The sequence below is a fragment of the Marmota monax genome, unplaced genomic scaffold (assembly GCF_021218885.2).
Source record: "Marmota monax isolate L192 unplaced genomic scaffold, Marmota_monax_Labrador192_F-V1.1 WCK01_AAM20220418_F8-fsc00013, whole genome shotgun sequence".
In the NCBI taxonomy this organism is placed as follows: domain Eukaryota; kingdom Metazoa; phylum Chordata; class Mammalia; order Rodentia; family Sciuridae; genus Marmota; species Marmota monax.
The window spans coordinates 2,997,203-3,020,002 of record NW_026692202.1 but is presented as its reverse complement, the minus strand read 5'-3'; the positions used below and the strand labels follow the sequence as shown (position 1 = coordinate 3,020,002).

Sequence of the window (22,800 nt, the reverse complement as noted above, 5' to 3'; positions counted from 1 at the left end):
TACATGAGAAGTGTTTTATAAAAATATTTCAAAAGAATTTTTCCACAATAAAAGATACTCAATTTTTGCTAACAGCTATTAGGAGGACAAGGTTGCTCAAAATATAATCACCTCGGGCTGGGGATGTGGCTCAAGCAATAGCGCGCTCGCCTGGCATGCGTGCGGCCCGGGTTCAATCCTCAGCACCACATACAAACAAAGATGTTGTGTCCTCCAAGAACTAAAAAATAAATATTAAAAAAATTTCTCTCTCTCTCTCTTTGAAAAAAAAATTAAAAAAAAAATATAATCACCTCTAGTCCAGTGGACTTGGATAATGTGATGGATACTGACATCTTAAAAATCAGCCTACTATGTGACTCCTTTCATTATCTTTATCAAGATAATTTATATGCAATATAGAGAAAGTGGAATATGAAGGATATAACATTTGGAAAGTAAATAAAATCATCTTTATTTTTAGGGCTACTGATTTTATTTCAAATACTTAACTAAAAAAATGGTAAAATATAGGTTAAAGCAAACAGCTAGTTGAACGGAGATGGCAAATAGCTTTTGACTTGTGTGCTGACTTTGATATGTTAATAGCTGGTGTGTTGGCCCTTGCCTGTAAGCATAGCAACTCGGGTGCCGCAGTAGGAGGATCACAAGTTCGAAGCCAACCTGGGCAACTTAGGGAGACCCTGTCTAAAAATAGGAATATAGCTCAGTGGTAGAGTGACCATGGGTTCAGTTCCCAATACAGGGTTAGGGGAGGAGGGAGTGGCTGCCTAAGGTGCTTGTTAAGAAGGATTCTGAGGTTCTGTAAGAAAAATGGTCTGGGACCAGGGGTGTAGCTCAGTGGTAGAGCACTGCCTATCACATACATGGCCCTGGGTTCGATGACTAGTCACACACACACACACACACACACAGAGTCTGAATGATGAGCAGATGTTGACTTGGCTGGGAGGGAGCCTAGAAGGTTAAAAAAGACTTCAGTGGAATGGGATATGGGCATGAGACAGAAGTTTAGCCCGAAGCCCCTTAATATAAACCCTAACTTTATTTTGTCTTATATGTGACATTAAAATGAATGTAGATCTTGCCCCATGCAGTGGCACACACCTGAAATACCAGCTACTTCAGAGGCTGAGGCAGGAGGATCACAAGTTTAAGGCCAACCTTGGGCAATTTAGCAAGACCCTGTCTCAAAAATAAAAAGGGCTGGAACCGTAGCTCAGTGGTAAAGTGCCCCCAGGTTCAATCCCCAGTACCAAAACAAAACAAGACAAAGAAAGATGGCCTAACGCTGTGGTGCTTACCTATAATCCCAGCGCCTCAGGAGGCTGAGGCAGGAGGATTGTGAGTTCAAAGCCAGCCTCAGCAAGTTAGGCCCTAAGCAACTTAGCAAGAACCTGTCTGTAAATAACATAGAAAAAAGGGCTGGGGATATGGCTCAGTGGTTAATTGCCCCTGCAGCACCAAAAAAAGAAAAAAAATTGACTGAACCTCAATGTGAAGGAAGAAGTCATCATAATGAAGTGCGTCTGGCTGGGAACTTATATCGAAACAAGAGGAAAATGCAAAGAGGCATGAATTCATCTTAAGCATTATCTTACAGAACTGGGCCTCACTAAGGCTGTATCAGCTGAGAAGATTAATAATTCAAGTTGAAGAATTTTAAGGTGATTTGTTCCACAATTTTAACCTGTGCCACGGAGAACCTGTAGAGGCACTATTTTTCCAAGTCAAAGACTTTCTTAATAGTGGGTCTGGAGACTGACTTATAAAGTTAGCCCATTTTAATATACTTATTTACACCAGAAGAAACAACCAGGAATAGAAATTCAGATGCCTCGTTTAACATTTAAACCACTCATTAATAATAGTCGTGAAGGCTGCAGCACCATGGGAAAATGTTTATAATGTGTTACATGAACACAGCAGGACCCAAAGTTGAAATTATACTGTAATTACAACATGCAAAAAAAAAAAAAAAAAATCCGCATGGCAAAAAAAGACTGGAAGAAATACAAATGAAACGGTAATACTGAAATGAAATTGATAATACTGATTATTTTAGGGTGGTGATTATGAATGACTTTTTTCCCCCCAAGATTTCTGTAAGTTGATTATTTACTTAGGTGTGTTTGAAGAGAAAAAAAAAATCAAGTGAAATTCAAGCTACTCTAATGGCTAAGACAGTGGCAATCCAACACGCTTATTAATAAGTTCACAGGGTGCAGAAGGATGCACACACTGTCAATCCTAGATGTGAGCAGAGCCTCTAGATAAAAGCTAGATGCTATTTTTCCATGAAGATAGGCATCTCCAAAAAAGAAGAGTAGAATCCTGAGAAAGAGTCTCTTTCTATCATGAGAAAGCAATTTGTATTAAAGACGAACTTTGACCCAAGGGGAGAGGCCTAGAGCCTAGCACTTCAGAGCTGGAGGACAGGGCATTAGCTAAAGGGAGGATGGATAGCAGTGCTGGCCTTCCCATGGGGACACTTCTTCTAAGGTCACCTCGAGAAGTCTATAATCTCCTTAATGGGAAGGCAGAACCCAGTCCAAAAAGAAAAGAAAAGAAAACAAAACCAAAAACAGTTTATTTGAGAAGAGATCAGCAGTAAAGATAGGAAATGAGAAAGAAGTAAATGAGCATCCTGTTGGGAGTGCTTTTTTGGTGTGTGTACGTGGTCCTTGGGGCTCAAACCCAGGGCTTTACACATGTGTGCAAAGCCAACACTCCACCACTGAGCCATACAGCCATCCCTAACTCAGAGAATTTTAAAAAAAGATTCAGGGGCTGGGGATGTAGTTCAGAGGTAGAGAGCTTTCCTAGTATGCATAAGGTCCTGGTTCCATATCTAGCACTGAAAAAATAAATCAGATTTAGTGGGACAGGAAACTGCTTTGTAATTTCTGGGGGAAACGTAATTGATATTTTTAGAAAAGCATGGCTATAGGAGTAAGAACAAGAAGGCTATTCAGAGAAAAGAAGGGGAATCTGAACCAAAGTGGATCCATGAGCCCCCAGGGGCCAGCTACAATATGAAATGCTGCAGACGGGGAGGTCTGAGGGGACACCATCAGTGATCTTGAAGAAGCCATCTCAGGAGAGCAGTGCAGAGGCACCTGATGTCTTTGTTCAAGCATTCTCTGAGTACACAAAGCCCAAGCAATGGGCGAGATGGTGGGGACCTAGGAGTGAATGGCCAGTTGTAAAGTTAAGGAGTTTGTAAACTGCAAGAAGGTTTGTTGGTAAAATTAGGAGGGAGAAAGTGCAGGTGGAAGAATATATAGGGAAAAGTGAGGGATTTTAAGTACAGGGAGACCTGGGCACATTCATAGAGAAGAAACCTAAGATTCAAGAACAGGGACAGGAAGGAGACAGGAGGAAACAGGCCTGAGGTCTTTGGAAAGGAGAAAAGTCTTATTCTTTCTGTCTGGTGGATGTGGGAGGTAACGGGGTTTAGCCCAGGAATGCTTAATCACTGAGCCACATCCCCAGTCCTTTTTATTTTGAGATAGTCTTACTAAGTTGCTTAGGACCTTGCTAAGTTGCTGCTGAGGCTGACTTTGAACTTGTGATCCTTCTATCTCATCCCCCCCACCCCCACACCCCTCTCCCACTAGGGTTACAGGTGTTGGCCACCAGACCTGGCAGAATACACCATTTATTATGCTAATAAAGAAAAAGCTGATAGGGAGGAGAGTGCAGTTAGGTTCATGGCCTGAAGTAAGGTTTGGAGGCACCAACTCTAAGTTTGGGGGTAACAGGTGGGAGGAAGCAGGACAAAGGCTAATGAACTCTTCCCTCTAGTAAGAAACTCAGGATGGGGAAGGGATTGAGCAGGGGTAAAGGAGGCATTGGAGAGCCATTGACTCTCTCTATTCATTATCTCCACTAAGCCATACCTAGGCAGTAGGTTGAGAGGTGTGATTAAGCAATGTCTTAGTGCCCAAAATTTCTCCTTAGAGGTGCTGAAATTATAAAAACTTGGTGTGAACTAATAAATAAATATCCTTGAAGAATGCACATGGAGTAAGGCTACTCCACATTTCATACTCTAGAGTAGATTTGTCAACATGTAAGAGCAGGGTGTCAAGAACAGGGCGCAGTGGTGTATGCCTGCAATCCCAGTGACTAGGGAGGCTGAGGAGGGAGGATCAGAAGTTTGAGGCTGGCCTGGACAATTTAGTGAGACCCTGCCTCAAAATAAAATTTAAAAGGCTGGGGATGTAGCTCAGTGGTAGAGTGCTTGCCTAGTATGTGGGTTTGTCCTACAACAAACAAACAAACACTTGCCAGGATGCTGAGGAAGTGAAAACGGCTGCCTGTGACCTGAGGAGAAAGGCACCCCTGGGGGCAAAGGCAGAGCTCTGGTCCCTTAACTGTAAGGTGGGCCTGCTGCTCTCGGGCATCCAGGAGCTTAGAAGTCCAGATGGAACGGGAGGTAGGAAAGGTCCCCAAGAGAGCAGAAAGGTGAGTGTTGAAACACAAGAGTCTAGGGACCATGTCATGTAAGGGGAAGCTTTCTGCATTTCCTCAGAGCTTCTCTTTGCAAGTTGCTTTTCCTCCTCTATGAATCTCTTACAGCATGTTTGCTATCGAGACAATCTTAAATGGTAAACTTTTAGAAAATAAAACAAACCTGGAAGGGACTTCATAAATTATCTCATAAAATCTAATTTTACAGAAGAGGCAGTTGAGGCTGAGAGGGAAGTGACTTGTTCAAGGTATACAGCATACCAGATCTAAGCCAGAATCGGAGAAGCCCCAGGGTCCTGCCTTGTGCACTGCAGTACCTGTCCATCTGCTTCCCGGAACCTGCAGCTCCCTGAGGTTCCTGTGCATCTAGCACGAAGGCACTCCTCCTCCCTGGCACAGTTAATGATTAAAACCCAGTCTCATCTAAAGCATGGTAGCTGTAGTTACTAATTAAGCCAACTCAGTGAGAAAAGACAGTTCAAACAGGAGAGTGGAGCATGCTACTCACAATCTATAGGCCTGCAGATTGCAGCAGTAGAAACCACACAATTATAATATTTTAAGTCCACTTAAAATATTTCATAAAACAATATCTTAACCTCTGTAGCCTTACATTTTCTGTTCATTGCATGCCACATGCTGGGCAGGGATCAAACTTTTGGGTGTTGAGGGGGAGGAATTTAACTAAAATACTTTCCTTAGTGTTTGAGTGAAGTAGGTAATCAAATCTGTTTGCTGTGCTCGCTGTCTCCAGATAGGGCTGTAATTACACCACATGAGGAAGAAAGGTAGCTGAGTCTCAGTCCAGATCATTTATGTAAACTCAGCCTTCTTATCAACGGTGTTCTCACATTGCATGCGTGCAAACCACAAAAATCATCTCCTGTGAACCACACAGAGACAGTGTCCGATTGCAGGCTTGCGAGATTGCTTATGTTCTTTCTATAATTGGATGTCTGTGGTTCAACACCAAAACTTGACATTCTGAGGGTAAAAGAACACGCTTACCAATGAACTCCCTAATATAACAATTACATTTCCCAAATTTGTAAAAATTAAAGGTATTGTCTAAACCAAAGTATTACAAATGCATACATTTTACTTGGTGAACAACTCGTTTTTCATTTAAAAAAAAAGTTTGGTTCTTTGAGATGTGTTTGAAAATAATTTGATGTTCAAGAAAGAAAAATAGACAATTTCTAATATACCAAGATAACATTTAATCTCCTACTTTAAATATTTGGCAACTTTTTCAGCAATTTCCCTCCTACCCCCAAATCTTATAAAAACCACGATATTCCAAATATTCATATTGTATCTATAAATAGAGACATAATTGCAAGATGACAAAGAAAGCATATTTTTTCTTAATTCACTGAACTCTTCTCCATTTTGACAGATGGATCAGTGGTTTCTGATTTGACAATCCTTCCTGGCTGGGATCCAGAGTGTTTCTCTTGACACCTGCAGCTTCCAGCTTGCTCTGTCCTCTCTAGAAGGAAAACCACAGGCCACCGCCCTGGCGCCATCCGTGGCCCGGTCCAATCAATAAGGACTTATTTCCTGTCCATTTGCTGAGGTCACAGGAGCGAATCTCATTAATTATTTCTGCTGCTGCAGCCTCAAGTGTGCTTCTGGCGTGACAAGTGAAAACTGCTTGACCTTTTTTTTTTTCCTTCTAATTTTGTTTGTAGCAGTTCCAAAATGAAGGCAGTATTCATTTTAGCAATGTGATAAAAGGAAGGGGGAAAATGTGTATATTTTAAAGTCATAAACACGTTTAGATATTTCCTCACAAAAGCTCTTCCAATCACCTCATTCCCTAGGTTTTTCAGCTAAGGAACAATAGGGTCTTTTTAATTTGGTGTCATGAAAATCTGGTCACAGCAAACACAATGTTTTCTAAAGCCGATCTGGCCTCCGAGGGAGGGAAGCTCTCCAGGGCCTCCAGTGCCTTGTTTCCATGGTAACGACACAGGTCAATAGCTGAAGTCACACCTTTGCCAGCTTTGATTGTTTCTCGCAACTGTTAAGAAACAAATGCACAATAAAAGTCAGTTTTTAGGGTTCGGGATAAGGATCACAATTAATTTGGCGCGGGGGGGGGTGTTGGAAAAACAAAGAAGGGGAGAAACAGTGTAGCTTCAGTATTTCTGCTCCGTTATTTTGAGGAAAGAGGACATCATTCCCCAGTGATCCTGAGGCACTCACACTCCCGGAGGCTGCTCCTGTCCCGGAGGCTGCTCCTGTCCCGCGCGCCGCAGAGCAGCACAATAGGCTCCAATCAGCCTAATTACACCTCCTCCACTCCCGCCCCTGGATTCGCTGAAATGTGCCAGGCTGCGAGGGCACTCACCAAAGCGGAGGGCATTTACATCCCTGGGATTTTGAATTCGATGACTGCTATTCTTATGTGAGGAAGCCTTCACTAACATCTTGGTTCATAACTTTCTTTTTAACACCATATGTGAACACAATAGACCATATGAAAATTCAAGAAAGACACGTTATTAGACTGAATGTGACAACTTCAACGAGTTGGGAACAGCGGCACTCGCCTGTAATCGTAGCAACCGAAGCTGAGATGAGAGGACCAAAAGTTTCAGGCCAGCCTCAGCAACTTAGACCCTGTCTCAAAAAATAAAAAGGGCTGGGGGTGTAGCTCAGTGGTAGAGTGCCTGGGTCCATCCCCAGTCTCCAAAACAAAACAAAAAAGCTGAAAATTTTTATTTGGGAAGAATTAACCAACACAACCTTTGTAAATGATTAACTCTTGCTGACAGGGGAAGTTCACTCCAATCCCTCTCTCTGATCACAAAAAAAGACCAATGAAATGGTTACACTTTAGAGGTGGAGAAAATTCAACTATTTGGTCTGTCTACTTTCCTCCGCCCCATTTCCATCTTCATTGACAATACCTCCGATGTCTACCTCATTCCCCAGGTAAGGAATGGGGTCCTTCTGGGTCCCCAGATCAAGGGCAATTCTAGGGTTGCTCACTATGACTGAACTCTCTGGCCTCCACAGACTGAGTGAGGCCAGGAGTTAAGTTCTAGTCTAGTAGTGGATGATGTGCATCACTTCTGGGCTGTAGTGTTGAATTGTCTAGGAGAGTCCCTTTAGGGCTCTCCTTCTGGCACTTGGAGTTGTTTCTTAGCCTGAATCCTGAGTGATTAAACCATGGGCCTCTCTGCCTGAAATGGACATGTAGTGTGGACAAGAGACCCAGCTTTGTTGTCTTAAGCCACCGAGACTATGAGATCATCTGAAGCCATTTTCACTGATACAGTCAATAAGTCCTAGTCGGTCCTTCTCCCTTGGAGCTCTCAGATTTATGCTCTACGCTTCCTTCCTATTGCCACTACATTAGTTCAGGCTCTCATCATCCCTTGCCTGGGCTATTTTTTGCAGTCACCTCCTAGAGAGTCTTCCTACCACCAGTTCTGCGCCCCTGAACCCCATCCGACACGGCACACTGCCAAGAGATTTATAAAATACAAATTCGACCTTGCTTAAAACCCTCCACTGCCTTAAAAGTCCAAGCTTTTTCAGGAGACAGTGACATCTCTTCCCCAATCTAGTTCTAGCCTAGCTTCAATATCCTCCCCTGTACCCTTTCATCATGTATTTAGGGCATCTAGTTGCAGTTCTCACCTATCATCTCCCCTGGGACTGCCCTCCCCCACCCCCTCAGCTCCCCAAATTCTACCTGGGTGGAATATACTCAGCTACCATGGTGGCCCTGAGGGGCTAGGTGTTGCTCTTCCTCTTGGCTTCCAGAGTACCCTGGACACATCTGGAGTGCAGCCTTATTATACAGTATCGAATTTCAATTTTCTATTCATTTATCTACTCTTTATGAGGTTTTATGTTACTTACTGCATAATGCATTAAACATGAACAAAAAGAAATATGTTGGTTTATTCCTCTAATTATACAGTCAAGAGAACATAGGTCTAGAGAAACTCAGTGACTTAAGATCATAGATGGAGAGTGGCAAAACTGATGTCTCATCCAAAGGCACTTAATACTAAACCCCAGGTTCCTAGCACTCCACAGATATTTCAACTGCATATGAATTCTGGGACTATTCCAGCTTGGGTTTCTCTGGTCTCTTGCCAATCACTGAATGCGTGGAGGTACTAAAATGGTGTTGGGTAGCAGGGGCAGCAAGATTCAAATTCACATTCCAGCTTTACAATCTGATGGAAGCCACTTCACTGCTCTCAGTTCTAAATGAGGATAATATCAGTTTTTTTGTAGGATTGCTGGGAGTAGGGTACATGACACAGAGTGCTTGAGAGTGTCTAAATCACTGCAGATGCTCAGGAGACTTAGTTCTCCCTCTAAGCCCTTAGCTATGGCCAAGAAAGCCATTGAATCCACTCAGATCAAGATTATTTTGACTTGATAACCAATAGCCTCAAAGGTAGCTGGACTTGGATCAGAGCAGTCCTGGACAGAGATAGATAAGAGAGACAGATAGATAGGACACTCCCCTATTTTCATTTTCTTTAATCTCCCCAAATCTATTTTTATTCATAGTATGTATTTTTTTAATTTTTAAATTCTAATTTGTTATATACGACAGCAGAATGCATGACAATTCAGACTACACATCTGTAGAGCACAATTTTTCCGATCTCTGGTTGTATACAAAGTATATTCACAACCATTCCTGTCTTCATACATGTACTTAGGGTATATTTTTTTTTACATAGTATTTATTTATTTTTTATTTTTTTTATTCTAATTTGATATATATGACAGCAGAAGGCATGCCAAATCTAAATTGGAAAACCCAACATTCTCTTCTATTCTACACTTCTAGGTTGGTAACTGTAAGCATGAGGACATCTGCATTACTAGATTAGATGCTCAAATTACAAGTATTAATCGAGCACCTACTATTTGTAAAGTACTAGTAGAATGATCCTTCTCTAGTTTATGGATCCAGAACCAATGAAGGGCAAACTATGAAAAGCAGCAAACCAAGGTTGTACTAAGCTGTTGAGAAGAATGAGGGATTGACTTTAGTTGGGAGACTCTTAGAAAGACTTGCAGAGTGTGGTTTCAGGCATGAATGTTAATAAACAGATTTGGGAAGAAAACAGCCTGAGCAAGGGCACAGAGGAGACCAAAGAGTGCAGAGTGTCCAGAAAATGAAAACAAATTAGTGAGGCATAGCTTCCAGGGCTAAGTATCAGGGGACCCAGGAAAGTTCTGAAAACCAGACTAAGATATTTGTACTTTTGTTTTCTTCTAATTTTTAGTATAAAGTATTTTTTAAAAACAGAAAAGATGTAAGATTATAGCCCTGGGTTAAATTTGGTCCCCTGTTTTAGCATATAAAGTTTGGCTGGAACATAACGATGTCTATTAAATGTACTGTCTATGGCTACTTTTGTGCTATGGGGCAGAGCTGTAGAGTTGAGCTACTGCTGCAGACTGTATGGCCTACAAAACCAAAGACATTTACATTTTGGCCTTTACAGAAAAGGTCTGCTGACTCCTGAACTAATACAATGAAAAACCATGTATCTTCCACCTAGACTCAACCATGGTTACATTGTTATTATTTGCCATACTGCTGGACTGAACCCAGGGCCTTGCCCTGCTAGAAAAATGCTCTACCACTGAGCTACATTCCCAGCCCTTTTTATGTTAGACGAAATCTTGCTAAGTTGCCCAGGCTGGACTTGAACTTACAAATTTCCTGACTTAGCCTCTCAACTAGCCAGAATTCCATGTGTGCATTACCATGCCACTAACAGTTGTTAAGATTTGTCATTGCTGTTCTATCTGCATGTATGCATGTGCCTCTGGACCATTTGAAAATAAGGTGCAGGAAGTGGTATGCTGGTAAGTTAGTTCTCAGGAGTATAGTGGTGGGGGAAGCCCTAGTTGTGTATTTGCAGATTTCCATTCTCTGATTTCAATCTGCCAGGGTCTAGGGATCACAAAATTCTTGGATCTTTAACAACAGTACCTCCTCAAAAATTTGATTCTATGATGAAGGCTGATTGGCTCTGAGTTGTTAGGACTTGGTTTGGGCATATCACTGGGTGTAGGATGCTTCATCCTTTTTTTGACTTGTTATCTCCTAAGATAACATTCTCCTATACAATCACAATACTATTATCACAACTAAGAAAGTTAACTGGGAAAGTTAGAGAACTGCTGGGCATGGTGGCACATACCTGTAATCCCAGCAATGGGGGAGGCTGAGGTAGGAGGATCTCAAGTTTGAGGCCAGCCTCAGTAACTTAGCGATACACTAAACAATCTGGCAGCACCCTGTCTCAAAAATTTTTTTTAAAAAAGGGCTGGGGATGGGGGTGGCTGGGAATTTAGCTCAGTGGTAAAATGCCCCTGGATTCAGTCCCCAATACCCCCCCCCCCAAAAAAAAAGAGAATTCTCTATTATTTAATATAGTCCCTATGCAAATATCCTCAATTGGTTTCCAAAAAATTTTTAACCATTTTTTCAAGCCATGATTAATCCCAGTTCGCACATTTGTTTGCAAAAACACTTTAATCTCTTTTATTCTGCTATGACACTGTCATTTTTTTAAAGAGAGAGAGAGAGAGAGAGAGAGAGAGAGAGAGAGAATTTTTTAAATATTTATTTTTTTTAGTTATTGGCGGAACAACATCTTTTGTTTGTATGTGGTGCTGAGGATCGAACCTGGGCCGCATGCATGCCAGGCGATCGTGCTACCGCTTGAGCCACATCCCCAACCCAACACCGTCATTTTTAAAGAACCAGGCTGTGTTACAGAATGATTTACATTTTGATTATTTCATTTAGTTTGTTCCTCTATGAACTTAATTCAACCTGGCTCAATTGAACATATCTGTATATGCTAGGGGTGTGTGTGTGTGTGTATTTATTTATTATTATTGTTTTTTGGTACAGGAGATTGAATTTAGGGGTGCTTTACCAGTGAGCTATATCACTAGTTCTCTTTTTTTTTTTCTTTTTGATAGTGGGGATAAACCCAGCGGAGCTTAACCCCTGAGCCACACCCCCAGCCCTTTTTGTATTTTGTTTAGAGATAGGGTCTCTGTGAGTTGCCAAGGGCCTTGCTAAATTGCTGATGTTCTCCTGGCTGCTGTTTTGCACTGGCTTTGAACTCTCAATCTTTCTGCCTCAGCCTCCAGAACCACTGGGATTATAGGTGTGAATCACCATGTCTGGATCCTTTTTCTTTTTTAAAAATTTGAAACAGTGTCTTACTAGTTAGATGAAGGTCTTGCTACATTGCTGAGGGCTGGGCTCGAATTTGCAATCCTCCTGCTTCAGTGTCCTGAGTTGCTAGGATTATAGAGAACACCACTGTGCCCAACTTAACTGAATATTTGATGGTGGCTAATAGGGTATTTAATCTGAGAGGCTGGGGGTGTAGCTCAGTGGTAAAGTGCCTGCCTAGCATGCTCAAAGTCCTGGGTTTTATCCTCAGCACCTCCTCAAAAATCTGATTCTATAATGAAGGATAATTCAGATTAGTGCAAAACAGCAGCCAGGAGAACATCAGTTACTCAAGTCCTAAAAAACATTCTCTTAAATAATGACTATTTTACTTTAGTCCATACTCAAATCCACAAAAGCAGACTCATACCAAGGGCCTGATAGCTTCCATGAGTAAAGTGCTCACTCCACACTCACTTGTAATCTAATCCTTCACGGAAAGGTGCAATTCCTCACTGATATTTGTAAACATTCCACCCACTAAATGTAAACTATTGGCTCAAAGGAAATCCTTTGGATAAAGCAAATAAACAAATTCATTTTACTGCTAACTAGAATAAGTAATAGGTCTATCTTGAATATATTGAAGATAATGATCTTGTCCTTTGCAAATGTAATGAAAAAAATTAAGCTAGAGTTTGTAAACTTGGCTGACCATGAGACTCACTGGGGGAACTTTAAAATACAGATGCCTAGGCCCCCACCCCTAGAGATGGAGTCAATAAAACCTGAAAAATGCTTCTCAGGTCATTTCAATATATATATTGAAGTGTGTGTGTGTGTGTGTGTGTGTATGTACATACACATAATTAAAAAATTTTTTTTAGTTATTGATGGACCTTTATTTTAATTATTTATGTGTGGTACTGAGAATCAAACCCAGCACTTCACATATGCTAGGCAAGTGCTCTACCACTGAATTACAACCCCAGCCCTCTGTATATATTTTTTCTAGAGATGGATATTACTATGTGGTCTTGAACTTCTGGGCTCAAGCAATCCTCCTGCCTCAGCCTCCAACTAGCTGGGACTACAGGAATATGCTAATGCACCTGGCTACTGTGTTTTAAAACAGTCGTGGTGGGTTTATATGGTCTAAACACACTTTCAACTGGTTGTCTTTGCAATGACCAAATTCAATTCAATAAGCATTTATTGGACACCTCTGTGACTTGGGATTACTGGAGGGCCTGGAGACACAAGGAAAAACATAGTTGCTGTATCCCATATCCCAGTACTACCTGTTAAAAGGGACAGAAAGAAGCCTATAGAATCAGAGAGGGTTAAGTGGAACATTAAGGAATGAAGCCATGACCTTGATTCTAATAGCTGGTGGTGGGGGGAGGACCACAATTAAAACAAAACAATATCTTTCCACTTTTGGGTTTACCTACATTTTAGCTGTTAAAAGCCCAAACTGATAGAGCTTTCCATGTGGGGATGTGGCTAAATGTGCTGGTAGGCTCTTATGACTTGAAAAACACTTTAGCCATAGGACATATGACATAAAAATATATATATAAATGTGAAAGTCTGTTTTTTATTTCTTTGAGATAGTATTTGGGGCACTAATAAAATTAAATCTCTAATTAAATCAACAGAAAGATGTATAAGTGCAGTATCACTTAAAATAAATTAAGTCCAAATCCCCCGTTAGAGGATCCAATTAAAGATATTAACAAAAAGAAAAAAGGATGCAAGGTACTTAAAGTTAAGTGTGTTTTTATTTAACATTTATGAAATACCTCTTGAGTGATAAATGAGATCTTTTTAAGGAAATCATATGGCTCTGAAAACTTAAAGTTTTTTTAAAATATTAAAGAAGCTTGGCCTGGTGGCCGAGGCAGGAGGATCACAAGTTTGAGGCCAGTATCAGAAATTTAGCAAGACCTGGGCTGGGGATGTGGCTCAAGCGGTAGCGCGCTCGCCTGGCATGCGTGCGGCCTGGGTTCAATCCTCAGCACCACATACAAACAAAGATGTTGTGTCTGCCGGAAAACTAAAAAATAAATATTAAAATTCTCTCTCTCTTTCTCTCACTCTCGCTCACTCTCTCTTAAAAAAAAAATTTAGCAAGACCCTAAATAATTTAGTGAGACCCTGTCTCAAAATAAAAAAGGCTGTGGTTCAATATGTGAAGTGCCCCTGGGTTCAATTCCTGGCAATAAATAAATAACATAATACAATAAAATATTAAAGAAAAGTTCCTGGCATGGGTTATAAGTAGCTATAAGAAGTGGAGGCAGCAGCTACTTCTGTCCAGGGAAACCAGAGAAAGACTAAGATTTGGGTAAAACCCTAAGCACAATCTTATCTTCTCACCTAATTTTGCAGGAGAGGATACTGGGATGAGAGAGCTTAAAAGACGTGGGCAAGAATCCACAGTGAATTTTTGTTGTTATTGTTACTGTGCTGGGCAAGAGCTCTGTAACTGAGCCACACACCTCCAGCCCACACAGTGGATTTGTGAAATAGTCTGGGTTTCATTGCTGCACACCCAGAGGGCTCCCATCTACAACACTGGAATAGATTTGGAGAAAACTTAGAGAAAACAGAGATGTTCTCATCTGGAACATGGAGTAGATCTTGTTCTGAGGAAACTGTATAATAGAGAGTAACGGAGACCAAAACAGAATGTTAAAGTTTTTTCATGGTTGAAAACACATGGACTGATAAAAGGAGACAAATGGGAGCCAGTCTAACCAGGTGGTAGGAGTGGACGGTGCTTCCCTAAGAGAGATCGCAAAGTGGGCAGAAAGGCAAGATGCATCAGCGGTAAGGTACTTCAACCTCTGAACCATTCTGCATTCTGTAGTTGACAAATTCTTGGTGTTCCTGATGGATAATCTTAAGTATCAGAAGATAGAAGAAGTACTTTTTGCTTAATTGTGACAACATAATTTGGTGTAAAGGTGACTGCAATCTTGTTTTCTCTTTCTCTCTCTCTCTTGTTTTTTTTTTAAAAGTAACATCCTTTTGGTATTAGAATCTAGGAAAGGGGTAACAGGCATGGCTTTAGAAATCTGAACTCTACATGAGGAATATTCACTGCAAAATTAAGTCTTGCAAGTTTGAGGCCAGCCTCAGCAACTTAGCAAGACCTTGACTCAAGACCATCACTGGATTCAATCCTCACTACAGCCAGGGGGGGAAAATTTAGTGAAAGAATGCCATGAGTACAAGAGATCATAAGGGGAAACAGTTCCAGAGTGCCTCTAAAAAACTAAATTCCTACAACAGACATAATTAATATTTAAGATACCAAAATAGGTGGCTGCAAATGCACTCTTTCAGGAATTAGATTTTAAAGCAACTGGGTATAAAAAGAGCCCTGGTTAAACACCTACTCAGTACAAAGCACCACCGTGAAGACAGGCTACTCTGCCTGATTGAAAGGTGTTGACAAAGGAGAGGTACAAAGCTGTAAAAACTGTGCTGGATATCTACGTCAAAGTCTGTATAATCACCAGGACACTTGTCACAAGTGTTTTTAAAGTGCTGTTCCTGATTTTAAAAAAAAATGTTCACAAACAAACTTGTCAGGAAGGCTAAAACCCAAACCCAGAATCCTGTAAAGCTTGATGGGGTGGGTGCAGAGGATATGATGACAAAAATCAAGAACTTAAAAATTAAGTTCAAGAACAAGTATACCCATTTTTTTTTCAAAAGATAATATATTACTATTATTACTATGTTTTTGTACTGGGGATTGAAATCAGGAGGTACTCTACTACCGAGCTACATCTGCAGCCCTGTTCATTTTGAGGCAGGGTCTTGCTAAATTGCAGAGGCTGAACTTGAACTTGCAATCTTCCTTCCTCAGTCTCCAGAGTCATTGGGATCACAGGTTTGTGCCACTGTGTCAGGTAAAAGAGAATATATTATTAAGAGGAGACAGAGTGGAGTTAGAATCTAACTAGAGACAGAATTAATTGTAAAAAGTACAATAAATTCCATGAACAGGGGCCTTTAAGGACAAACCGTGCATTCAAATAGCCTATTACAGGTTGTCAGGGAGGCCTTGGATGCAGCTGCCAGCCTGGCTTCATTTTTCATTTAGCTTCTGGTGTCTTTTCCTTTCCAAGACCACCCACACTCCTTTTCCAAACATGACATAGTCCAGGACAAATCACTGTGGCACCCAGTGAGCCCCCTCTCCAAAGCCAGCTTTCTTGCTCTGTTCCTGGATGCTCCTGCCAGGCTTTCCTCTCTGTCCCTTCCCCTCTCTGTCTTCCTCTTCACTACCTCTCTGTCTACAGCCCCTTCACAGAGGCGTCCACACACTCCGTCCTGCTCCTGCATGCCTGGAACGCACACAAATGCCCTTCCCAGCTACTCAAGGACCGTGAGAAGCCTCAGAGGTGAGCAATTCAACTGACTCACATCCTCAAACACAGGACAAAAGAAAAGGTGTATTCTGGAACACAGACCAACAAATTTATAGACATTTTAGGGGGAAATTCCAGGAAGGATTATGAAACAGATGGTTTGTGAGCTCTAGAAAAAAAGGCCATGGTGATGGTGGCCTCAGGATAAGTGGGTCAACATGAACAAGCCATGACAAAACGCTCTCATTTTTCTTTTGTGCTGTGGATTTAACCCAGGGCCTCGTACGTGCTAAGAATGTGCTCCATCACTGATCTGTACTCCCAGCCCTTCTCCCCCCACTTTTTTTTTTGGGGGGGGAAGGGGTCACCTGGCTGTTAGCTTCAGAAATAACAAATATAGGATATATTTGGGTTTTGGAAATTTAGTCATTTGTGGATAAGGCAGAGAAAATAAGATCTTGATTTGAGTATGGTAATATGGATTTGAACATGGAAATGCTGATTTCCTAGAAAACATTTAGTAGCAGATTTACATTGAACAGAGAGGAATTTCCAGTGTTGTGTTGCCACAATTCAATACTCAATTTCTTCCCCTTATCACACTTCTATGCATTGCTTGAATGAAGATAAAGAAGGAATACATATTAAAATTTAATTTTCAGATGTCATAGAACTAAGAGAGATGGTTAACAAATGCATAGCATCAAAATTTTAATGGTTTTGATATTTTGAACAAGAATAGCCAGTGAAATATAAAAATAATTGTATAGTTGTGCATCTGGGTTTGTTTGCTTATTTATTTAGTACTGGGAATTGCCCAGGGATACTTTATCACTGAGTACATCCCCAGCTTTTTTTTTTTATGTTTATTTTTTAGTTTTTAGGTGGACACAATATCTTTATTTTACTTTTATGTGGTGCCAGGCGAGCGCGCTACCACTTGAGCCACATCCCGAGACCCCTAGCTTTTTTTATTATTTATTTTGAGACAGGGTGTCACTAAGTTGCTTAGAGTCTTGCTACATTTTGAGGTTGACCTTGAACTTGCAATTCTCCTGCCTCAGCCTCCAGAGCTGCTGGGATTATAGGCATATATTACCACTCCCAACATGCATCTGGGTTTAAAAGAGTAATTATAAACTGGGCGTGGTTGCATAGATTTGTAATCCTAGCTACTTAGGCAGCTGAGGCAGGGAATGCAAGTTTGAGACCAAACTGCAACTCAGTAAGATCTTGTTTCAAAATAAAACATCCTATCCATAGTAAAAAAAAAAAAAAAAGTAAAAGTATAAGCTTTAGTCAGGCAGTAATACATAAAAAATGCTCAGAATCTTTGATAACCGCACTCTTCATATAAGCCAAGATTGTGGTACAGATACTAGAGAATACAAATGCAAACTTTTAAAGCATCAACAGATGTATATGTCCAAAACACAGGTGGGGAGGGTCTCATTGCCTTTCTTCCTCTTCTTCCTTTTTTTTTTTTTTGGCAATAGTTGATGGGGATTGAACCCAGGGCCTTGCACATTCAACTATACAGCCAGCCTTTTTTATTTTTAATTTGGAGACAGGTCTTACTAAGTTATCCAGGCCGACCTTGAATTTGGTATCCTTCTGCCTCAGTATCCTGAATAGCTGAGATTATAGGTATGTGACACCATACCCTTAGCTTCACTGTCCCCTTGACAATCGACTCATGTTTAAAAAACTTTGTTTAGGGTTCAGGATGTAGCTCAGTGGTACAGTGCTTGCCTATCTTGCATGAGGCCCTAGATTTGATCTGTAGCACATCAAGACAAACAAAACAACAACAACAACAAAATACAACTATGTTCTGTCCTGGTGTCATGTGTAGATTGAAAGGAACACTGACATGATAGATTGGGTCCATGACTGGATGAAGAAGGATTTGGAAACGTATCATCTAAGAAATGTTTAACCTAAAGGAAAAGTTTGATAAAGGTTACAAAGGCCATCTCCAAATATAAAAGGCAATTAAGTGGAAGAAGAGGCAGCCTGATATGCTTCAGGAGACAGAACAAAGAGCAACATGGTAAAGTTTCTGGAAGCAGATTTCAATTACAAATAAGAAAGAGTTTTCAAATGACTAGAGTTGTCTACAACAGAATAATTATTTTTGACAAGCTGTGAGATCCCTATAATCAGAATCCTCAGTGACTGGATGGCCACATGTCAGAGAAATTATTTTAGCCACCAAGGAAAGTGGAACTAGGATGCCTCCAAGAGTTCATTCATCCACAAGATTCTAGCACATAGTGCTTCAACTGAAAAATCTTGATAATTTCTGAGTGGCAAGACTTGGTATAAAAGGAAAAGCTACAATTAAAACTTTTCTTGGGGGCTGGGGATATATCTCTGTTGGTGGAGTGCTTGCCTTGCATGCACAAGGCCCTGGGTTCAATCCCCAGAACCACACACACACACTCACACACACACAAAAGTTCTGTTTCTTCTGCTAGGTGTGGTGGCACATATCTGTAATCCCAGCAGTTTGGGAGGCTGAGACAGGAGGATTGAGAGTTCAAAGCCAGCCTCAGCACAAGCAAGGTACTAAGCAACTCAGTGAGACCCTGTCTCTAAATAAAATACAAAATAGGATTGGGGATGTGGCTCAGTGGTTGAGTTTCCTCGTTTAAACCCTGGTACCCCCCAAACCCCCCAAAAAAATGGCATTGAAGAAGACCTGATATCACTGAGTCACAAATAAAACTAATATATTTTAACTTTAATCCTTAACTGATAAAAACCAATTGTTTTACTAAAATTCTCAGCCAAAGACACTGACTACAGTTTGGCTGTTGCTTAGTGGTACATTGCTTGCCTCGCATGCCCAAGGCATGGTTTAATCTCCAGTACTGCAAAAAACGAATAAAACACTAGCTACAGCAATGGTACTCATGGTGTCACACAATGACAGGATCAAATATTGCCTCAGATTATTATTATTATTAGGTACCAGGGATTGAACTCAGGGGCACTCAACCACTGAGCCACATGCCTGGCCCTATTTTATATTTTATTTAGAAACAGGGTCTCACTGAGTGCTTGGCACCTCACTTTTGGTGAGGCTGGCTTTGAACACATGATCCTCCTGCCTCAGCCTCCAGAGATGCTGGGATTACAGGTGTGCACCACTATACCTGGCTTGCCTCAGATTATTTTCACTCATTTTGAAATTCAATCTCAGGGCTCATTATACCATATTTAAGTGACTGGTAAAGGATTAGTGAGCTCAAAATGACAAGTATGATTTGGACTATGATTTAACATTTTTCTTGTTCTCTAAGGAAATATTAGTATTTTTCTTATGTAACATGGCCTGTAAAATTCCTATCTTGTGGAGAATATGAACTAATATGCCCACATTTTAACAAGTTCTATTTATTCTTTTGTGGAATTTAAATAGTTCTGCATAACTGTATGGGATCACATGATATTGGTTACATTACTTTCGTTTTACTTGCAATGTCCTGGGACCCAAAGCTCATGGAGGTGGGAGGAAATAGGATGCAGACTGTGGGAAGGAAAAAATGACTGTTTCCAAAGATAATGGCTCTCCAAGTACCTTGGAACAGAATTCTTCATTTGAAGCCACATGAGAATGTTTAAGAAATCTTGTAATGGGGAAACACCTTTGGGATGTTCTCTACTAACAGGACCACTGATTAATTTGTTTCTGTTGTATTTCATAATAATTTGAAAAGGATTGTAAAAAGGCACTGGGCAAACTGTGATAGGAAAACTCTAGACCTTGACAGGTGTGACCTTAGGCAGAGAAACTTCTCTAAGCTCCAGTTTAGAGAAATTAGAAAAATACCGCCCCCTCCTTTTTTTTTTCTTTTTTTGCACCACGGATTGAACCTAGGGGCACTTAACCACTGAGCCATATTTCCAGCTCTTTTTTGTATTTTGTTTAGAGACAGGATCTCACTGAATTGCGTAGGGCCTTGCTATGTTGCTGAGGCTGCCTTTGAACTCTCGGGATCCTTCTGCCTCAGGCTCCTGAGTAGCTGGGATTACAGGTGTGTGCCACCATTCCTGGCCAGAAAAATAATATTTATACCATATGGGATTATTGTGAAGAATAAGAGAATGTATGTGAAATCATTTTGACATGAATGAAGTGTTCCACCAGTTGGTAAGATCTGAAAAGAGGGGAACATGGGGATCACTGTAAAACTTAATGCAATATTCACATAATGTACCTGGATTTAGGATAAACATTCACAGACTACATCACAAAGATTCATGAAAGTATGTTAAATATTCCAAGTCTCTGATTGTTAATACATTGGAAACATGCCTGTTTTTAAAAAATGAAGTCCCAAATCACTGTGATGATTTTATTTTATTTTTTGAAGTTCTGGGGATTAAACCCACACATGCCAGTCAAGTGCTATCCCTAGGCCTTTGATCAATTTATCTCTCTTCCTATAAGAGGAGAGAAAAAAAAAATGATAAAGACAAATTTGGTATGAATTTTCTTTCCCTCTCTTACACACACCTGTTAGTCTCAGTCTGGATGGTGTGTGGCCTCCTGTTGGGAGCTGGGAACTTTTCAGGGATCAATCTCTCTGCTAAGTACATTTATGAATCCATGCAGTGGCCTACAATCCACACACAAAGAGCTGAAAAATAACCCAACAACTCATTTAATGCAAATTGTCATAAATACATCTCTAACTAAATATAATAGACCAACAATATATACAAATGCACGTATACATGTACATACATGCCTGTGTATGTATGTTTATGTGGATATATGACTTGGTGTATATAACAATTCTTACTGGTGCAATCAAAATTGACCTAAATTGTTGACCCCATGGCAGAGAAAAATTCAGGCATAGTGCTGTATGCTACTTTAAGGAGCAGAGATCAATTTGTAACTCATGGCATGAACAGAAAGAAGAGCCTGATTTTAGAATGAAATTAAATGTGACAAGATGTGATGTGGGAGGATTGCAAATCCGAGGCCAGACTTGGCAACTTATCAAGACCCTATTTCATGGGACTTTAACTAAATATGGGATTTGGAGAAAGTGGGGTGGTAAGAAGTACAAAAATCCTAATCTCATTTTTATAAAGTCCAAAATGTTGTTATAAGTGGCTCAAGGGATAGTGCGCTCGCCTGGCATGCGTGCGGCCCGGGTTCGATCCTCAGCACCACATATAAACAAAGATGTTGTGTCCGCCTAAAACTAAAAAATAAATATTAGAAAATTCTCTCTCTCTCTCTCTCTCTTTAAAAAAATATAAATAAAAAAATTTAAAAAAAAAACAAACAAAAAAACAAAATGTTGTTATAAATAAAATGTATTGATTTCAACCCCCCCCCCCCAAAATGTGACAAGATGTATAGTTCAATTCTGAATTTATAAAATGCCACCAACATTTAATAGATTGTGAATTTGAGGTTAGTAATATGAAATTATGTTCAATTCAGGATTAATTCTAAAGGAAAAGCAATCCCTGCTTCTTGGTTATCATGTCTTCCAAATTTTTTTCATGCTTTTATAAATAATTATCAGCTTATCAATATTCTGGTTCAAAGTTCATTTTTTATTTCAGTATCATATTCCAAAGAGGAACCTCCTTCTACACATTGTGATTCAAAGAACACAACTGGGACCGTTGAGCTTTATAGTAAACTGTGTAATAGAAATTCAACGGGCAAACGTGTCATAGGCTATAGACTGCAGCAATGAGCCACTCTTGCCTGTAACTTTTAAAAACAAAAAATTTATATTTTAGTTGTAGTTGGACACAATACCTTTATTTTACTTATTTATTTTTATGTGGTGCTGAGGATTGAACCCAGGGCCTCACACATGCTAGGCAAATGCTCTACAGCTAAGCCACAACCCCAGCCCTTGCTTGTAACTTTTTTAGGAGGAATAAATAGTCAGGTCTGTAATCTCAAGACAAATACTACATTGGTATTTAATTAAAAAGGATACTTTGGGATAAGAGCATTCACATCATGTAAGCATCATAGTTCTGGGGGTTATTTGAGGAATACATAAACTACGTAAGATAGAGTTTAGGTTTCTATGATTTTATTTGAACTCACATTTTATGTATAAATTTCTTTTAATCTGTTCATGTCCCAATTTTTCATCTGCTTTAGTAATCGGCTACTGATAGCTGGGGACCACTGGCCCCAAACTATCACCCCCACATGACCCTAGATTACTAATATCCTAGCACAATGTAAGATGAACTTCAAACAGTTTCATGACTTCATCAGAAAGCACCTCAAACAACAGAAAAACTTTCCATAACTAAGAATAATGACAATGAAATAAATAAATATATATCAGACTTGGGGCGAACACAGGAATTGGCATATGGGGTGAGAAAGTTACTCTAGGTGCCACAGAGGTGTAATGACATTGTAAGATGAACAACTCCTGCAGATGTACAGGGTCTCTCCAGAGCAGTGTTATGGAAGATGTATTTGTTGACTTGGATCCTTGCCTCCTTTAAGAAGATGGTGATCAGAACTTGTTTTAAGAGGTTATATCTATAAAACTTTCTGAGAAGAGTGAAAAATGCTAACCAGCTTTAAAAAGTCACAATAATTATTGCATGGGGTCAGAAAATATAAATCCATTTATTAGGTCAGAACTATTTTACATTATAGAGTAACACACACCATTTTTTGGATGCTTAGAAGACCAGAGCCTGCACAGAATTTCTTTTTGTAGTATATATGTA

At 40.2% G+C, this 22,800-nt stretch overlaps 1 protein-coding gene across 2 annotated transcripts in view; it reads right to left on the bottom strand.

Moving 5' to 3' along the window:
- Positions 1-5,672: 5,672 nt before the first annotated feature.
- Pdss2 (decaprenyl diphosphate synthase subunit 2) overlaps positions 5,673-22,800 on the bottom strand; it is a 279,973-nt gene continuing 262,845 nt past the window's right edge. For both annotated transcript variants that reach the window (XM_046430499.2, XM_046430505.2), the window contains one exon: positions 5,673-6,502. In XM_046430499.2, the coding sequence (XP_046286455.1) occupies positions 6,344-6,502 (159 nt within the window). In that variant the 3' untranslated portion in view covers positions 5,673-6,343. The remainder of the gene's footprint in view (positions 6,503-22,800) is intronic.